The sequence below is a fragment of the Nicotiana sylvestris genome, chromosome 11, assembly GCF_000393655.2.
Source record: "Nicotiana sylvestris chromosome 11, ASM39365v2, whole genome shotgun sequence".
NCBI classification, from domain to species: domain Eukaryota; kingdom Viridiplantae; phylum Streptophyta; class Magnoliopsida; order Solanales; family Solanaceae; genus Nicotiana; species Nicotiana sylvestris.
Window position 1 is genome coordinate 103415590 of NC_091067.1, and position 6274 is coordinate 103421863.

The 6274-nt window shown below is 35.3% G+C and overlaps 1 protein-coding gene across 2 annotated transcripts; it reads right to left on the reverse strand.

The window, feature by feature from the left end:
- Window positions 1-477: 477 nt before the first annotated feature.
- Window positions 478-5267, reverse strand: LOC104239696 (photosynthetic NDH subunit of lumenal location 5, chloroplastic). 2 transcript variants are annotated; one of them, XM_009794405.2, is made up of 7 exons: window positions 5040-5267; window positions 4615-4803; window positions 3395-3545; window positions 3123-3211; window positions 2174-2228; window positions 1969-2054; window positions 478-884 (listed from the first exon to the last, which is right to left on the reverse strand). In XM_009794405.2, the coding sequence occupies exons 1-7, from the start codon at window positions 5061-5063 to the stop codon at window positions 732-734; spliced, it is 747 nt and encodes a 248-aa protein (XP_009792707.2). In that variant the 5' UTR covers window positions 5064-5267; the 3' UTR covers window positions 478-731. The 2 variants fall into 2 exon arrangements, with proteins under 2 accessions (XP_009792707.2, XP_070018489.1); XM_070162388.1 differs by having other exon boundaries at window positions 5043-5220.
- Between the last annotated feature and the right edge of the window lie 1007 nt (window positions 5268-6274).

Here is a 6274-nt window from a genome sequence, read left to right on the forward strand (position 1 = left end):
GTAAAGCCGGTAAAGAACATGGCGGGATTTTCTAATTCTCAGAATAGACGGGTTTACAAAAAGTTCTGGTATAGGAGTATATTATGAAGCTACTCTCCCTCTCGTCTGACTTACCTCTCAACCCCGGCACGGATTTTCCACATTCCTTTAACAAAATGGAGCTATCTGTTATGTGCCCAACTGCAGCTGTTGGGTAAGTTATGATCGTTCATACACAGGCAAGTGTGCTGCTTAACAATGACCAAACCTTTTTTCCTACTGTCCTTTTCTATGTTATTTGTTCATTGTCGCCTCTCTCAGGAGATATAACCATATACTTCCAATTGCTGTGTCAAATCCAACCCTTACTTGAAACTAAACTGGGATCCCCTTTCTTATTTCGCAGACCAAGTAGCATGTAAACTGGGATCCCCTTTCTATACATGATGCAACACTAATTCATCACATTAATCAAGACAAACATAATCCAAACAGTGGTTGTATAGAAGCAACAAGTCTATTACCATCTAGTATATTCAATGTCAACTAAACTAGCATCTGCCCAGGTTACAGGAATACAACATACTCACTACTAGCAAGAAATTTTTTACCCTGTAATTCGAAATCCTACAGAGACCCAAAAAAGGAACAGGGAAAAGCCGGGTTTTGGATGAAAACTCAGTACTGAGAATCCTCTTATATCTGGCAACGGGCCTTAACATAATAAAGTGCTTTATATTTGTATTCCCGCCTCATGCCACTGGTAGCTCACCGCAGTCACTGATGACAACCCTCTTCCTTGGACGGTCACCCCTATCGGTCTCCTGCGACTCAATCAATTTCACAATGTCCATGCCTTCTAAAACTTGCCCGAACACAACGTGCCTCTCATCAAGCCATGGGGTCTGCAATGCACCAAAATATAAATGCACAAAAACATAAATGCATACAATATCATGTAAAGTTAAAAGTTGACTAAAAGTTCGGTTTTCTAAAATACACTATCTAAAACAGGCTAGGAATAAAATGGGCTAATGCTCAGAAAAAATATATTTTGTTGCCGACAATGAGCACCTGTAAGTGACCAACTATAATAGTTAAAATATCCTTTGACTGACCGAATTTCCTGAAAATACCCAAAATCCAAAACTTTCATGTTTTATCTTTCATTCCACAGGTATGAATGAGAAAAAAGAGATACATTTTGCTGGCACTACCATGTGCTATTTAGTTCCTTCTTCATTTTTAGGTTTTAAATATACAAACTAAAATTATTTGGTTGAATAACTGTAGCTGCACGGACAAATAACGAGGAAGAAAAGAAATTTAAAAAGAGTGTATTTGATGTTATTATTGTTTAAGCTGGGTATAAACTAGGCAAAGTCCACATATGCTAAAGCATGGTAAGTATTAACTACCAGATACATGTTGCTCAAAGATATATTTTCACAAGCTCAAAAACATCGACTTTGCTGATCGCTGAGAACATTCAGAAGAAAAAGAGAAGAAAGAAAGAGCAAACAGTAAAGAAGTCAACTATTTGTTTCTAGGAATTAAGAGCAGCCAAAATGAATTCTCAATGATCAAATACCAACATAAGTATGTACAGTTCTCTTTCATTGCATATGCCAATTGCAATATGCTACTCCCTCCGTTTCATATTAGATGAGGTACTCTCCTTTTTAGCCTGTTCCAAAAATAAATGACACATTTCTAAATTTGGAAATAATTCAACTTAAACTCCTCATTTTACCCATTTTACCCTTAATGAGAAACTTTTATAACCACACAAATGTCATGACCCCATAACGCTTTTACCCTTAGGCTTTTATGACCACAAATTTCAAAAGTCTTTCTTTTTTTCCTTAAACTCCGTGCCGAGTCAAACTACCTCATCTAAATTAAAACAGAGGGAGTACTATTTTAATCATGTCTTTGCATCCAATATTCAGAAGATATTCTGCTGATTGAGATTCCCACTTCACATACCTTGACAGTGCAAATGAAGAATTGGCTTCCATTGGTATTAGGGCCTGCATTAGCCATGCTAACAACTCCAGGTCCAGTATGAGTCACTGCAGTTATTTGATATTTTCATCACAAAGAACATTCTACACAATTGAACCAAGGGAACCCGTAGGCCTAGCCACAAAAAGGAGCTTCAAACAAAATTTTGAAGAGAAAAGTCACTTACACTTGAAGTTTTCATCCTTAAAGGTACGACCATATATGCTTTTACCACCGGTTCCCTGCGAATAAAGCATCCCATGTATGGGGAAAAGATTACAATGTGTGGACATGGCAACTGAATATTTTCCAAATTTGAAACTGAAAACACTAGAACTGTTCAATCTAACTAATATATGCATATTAAAGCTTAGAAGAGTAAGAAGTTCAAGTTGCATGGCATAACATATTCAACTGAACAAAACCATCAAATATGCAACAACAACAACAACAACAACAACAACAACCACAACAACAACAAACCCAGTATAATCCCACAGGTGGGATCTGGGGAGGGTAGTGTGTACGCAGACCTTACCCCAACCTGGAGAGGAAGAGAGGCTGTTAAAACCATCAAATATGCCAGAAGTACATATTCCACTGAGCATCTTCACGCACTCTTTCATGCAGTTAACTACTGATCAAAGAAAATCTTCCTTTCCAGAAAACATAGAAGAAGCAAAAAGTTGATATCAGCAAGTTCATTACTTCATTAAAAAAACGTTTACATCCTGAAGATTGATCATCTCAGAATACAAATTCTTATGAAGTAACCGGCAAATCTCACAAATACAGAACTGAAACAAATTGTAACCCTTTTGTTCTCTGAGTTTCCATGGTGGAAATTGGAGCCATTGCAGATCCAAAAGACAGAAAAGAATAAACCATCAATCAGAAAAAAAGATACCACCGGCCAAGGAAATCAAATTCAAGGTTTAGCATTTCTCCCATTTAAAATCTTGTTCAGATAGAAACAAAGAAAATAAAAGGCTAAATAATAAGCATCCCAAAACATACTTCATTCAATTGTATTACTGAAAACAATATGAACTGGGTGAAGGATGTGATTGAGTCCAGAAGAATGCCAATTAGTGGAACAAATAGAAAAAGAGCAAACCATGTATTGAGACACCTACATTTCCTTTATCGAAATCACCTCCTTGAATCATGAAATCTTTAATAACACGATGAAATGCAGAATCCTTGTAGCCAAAACCCTTCTCACCTGATTGAAAGAAATCAGTACAAACTATAAGCAAACTGTAAATAACAGACAGTAAGTTAGACATGAAACTCAAGCAATAAGGCAGAAGATGATAATATTGATGATAATGATAAAGTAGTAGCAAGAGTAGTAGTGATTATAACATCAGCGACAACACTAATAACATTAAATCTACTAAAGAACCTGTGCAGAGTGCACGGAAATTTTCTGCTGTTTGTGGCACATCATCACCATATAATCCAATTACAATTCGCCCAGCAAGCTTTCCAACAGGATTCCCAATGCTAATATCAAAATAAACTTTGTGTGTCACTTTGGATTGCACCTCGGCCGCCTGGATTTCCATAAATACACTCAGACCAATTTATAAACTTCAACTAAGTAATAAACAAATTACGGAACACAGTCCCACAGACGGAAACATAACACAATGTTTGCTGAAAACTGAACCACAACCACTTTCTACATGTATAAAGGCTCAATCCACTGCCAGAATTCACTTTGTTACTTAAAAAAAGAAAACATCTCCTGTTCCAATTTAAGACACTATTTCATTTAAGGACATATTTGACATCATTTCATTTTTTATACTACTATGTTTACAAGTTTCAAGAATTAAAATTCACTAACTGTTTGAATTTTAAACTTTGATGTGATATTTTCTTTATCAAACTAACTGTTACTTTAGAAGGCATTTGTTTGAGTTTCTTAAAGAAGTTAATGTAAAAGAGTGTTTCAAGAAATTGTTTCTGAAGAAGTTGTTTTTCTGGTATTTTTAAAGAAAGTCCTTGTTTCACTCATGAATATCATAGAAACAACAATTTCTTTTAACCCAACCATTTGAAAAAGAACTCCAAAGTTGTTTAAATGCCTCGTGTATATTCTTCTACTATCAACTTGTCATTAGTATATTATACAGATAAAAGTCCAATTTAACATCTTAAAATCCGTCTACAATCAATTATTGTCATATAAAATAAGACGGCATACCAACACTCTGCACCACATGCCGACTATGGCCTATGTATTCATCTGCTAACTATTTACAGACGTTAAGCTCTTGAACTTAACCTGACAGGCTATTCCTCACAGAAACCCTATATAGCATATTTCCTAAGTCCATATTTGACATATTTAATTTTGAAGAAAAAACATACTCTTTTCTTTTTAGTGTGTCCTAAAATGAATGACACCTTGCTATATTTAGGAGAAAAATAACTTTAAAATTTGTATTTTAACCTTAATGAGATAATTTATAAACATATAAATGTTTATGACTTATTTTAGATCATAAGTTTCAAAAGCTATTCTTTTTATGTGCTCAATCAAACAACATTACATAAACTAGGACAGAGGGTAAATAATAAAGCATCTCATAAATTTGCTCGCAAGCAAGCACAGACCTGCACTGCGGCTTGAATGGACCCGGATAAAGCGCCGGTTTTTCTGAGAACCGAACGGTTCAATGAAGTAGCGAGGCGCAACGAGCCAGAAAAGAAACTTGACGATGAGAATGAAGATTTCACCAACTTAGGAGAAGCATATGTAGGGTTTGCAGCAGCTCGTGGAGCTGAGAGTGAGCCTAAATTCGACTGTAAAAAGGAGAAATTTAAGTCAGCTGAAAAGACGACGACAACAACAACAAAATTACACAAACAACATCTCAATTGTATGAAATCTTTTTATATCCCCGCCCTATTTGGGCTCCTTTTTCAATACCCAATAATTTTGTGTTACGAAGACAAATTAGGGGGTACACTGAAGGACGAAGTTAAAAAATGTATTAGTGAAGAATAGTAGAGAGTTTTGAGAGTTTAAAAAGGCTCACAACTGTAGCAAATGTAGCTGCCATTGTTGCCGATTTCTGTTTCTCCGTTAATGTTCAGTACTTGACTGAGTGACTCTAGAGAGAGAAAGAGAGACTGGCGTGGGAGTGGTTGGTGGAAAGTGAGGGTGCAAAGATGGGGAGGGACGGAGATGACGAGCCTCTATCCTTTTGTATACACCGATTTAGGTAAGATATTTTGGACGATGCCAAATGACAATACTCCCCCAATGGCTAGCCTGTGAATCATTTTTTAATTTTTTTATTTTTCCTCCAGTGGTTAGGATCTGTTTTGCATTAAAAAAATCGCTTCATAAGGCAAAAATAATCCTTACTAAATGTAATTTCATACTTCCGGATTATTTGGCAGGATGCATTATAGAAAAATAATGCATACATTAACTTTTGGTATTACTAATTTCTTGTTTGGTACATTTTTTTAATCCATGTATTACTAATACAATTATTAGTTATATAATATATTTGGTATTATCCTATGTATAATTAATAATAGCAAACTATGGTATTAGCAATACCAAGGCAATTAATGCATGTATTAGCATGGTCAAAGATAAAATTCACCAACCCTTGACTACGTTTCAAGAGGGGCCTGAAGAGCTGAAGAAAATAAGCTCCTGGAATTCGACACGGTTCAGTTGTGTCTTGCGGTTGGGGTTACGGTTTGGCCTGGCGGGTTTTTTTGAAAATTAATTTTGAAACTTTTCCTATTTTACCCATTGGGTATTTATAATAGTTTAGGGTTATTTCATTAGTCACTTAGCATATGTTGAAATAAGAAAACTCTTGAGAGAGATTTCGAACCTCTTGATTCGAGTTCGACTTTGGATTATATGTTTTCAAGACTTGGGTTCTTGAGGGTTCTTCTTCTCCTTTCTTTATATGTAGGATTTCTAATTTGTCGTTCTTGGAAGGCGATCAGATAGTTTTACGATTGTTGCTTGAGATATTCAATAGGGTTCTAGATTTTCTTTCATACTTCATTATTCAAACTACTTTTGATTATCTTAATCAAACATGTTATTAGTTTTTTTAATTATTGTTATTTCATATTCTGTTGTTTTGTTTGTTTCAGATCGTATTAATTGGTATCAGAGCAAAGGCTCGGGTATTGTTCTAACAAACTCAAGTTCCCCAGTCTTGAAATTAAGATCCGAATTAGTAAAAAAAAAAAAGAAGTATAGTTCTTGTTTCGGCTATACCCTAGTCGAGTTGTTTAC

Excerpts from the sequence above, each read along its gene's own strand:
- LOC104239696 (XM_009794405.2), bottom strand. The coding sequence starts at position 5,063 with ATGGCAGCTACATTTGCTACAGTT. Across the intron at positions 3,212-3,394 it reads TTTCCGTGCACTCTGCACAG|GTGAGAAGGGTTTTGGCTAC; the intron begins GTTCTTTAGTAG and ends TCTTTCAATCAG. Across the intron at positions 2,055-2,173 it reads TAAGGATGAAAACTTCAAGT|TGACTCATACTGGACCTGGA; the intron begins GTAAGTGACTTT and ends AAATAACTGCAG.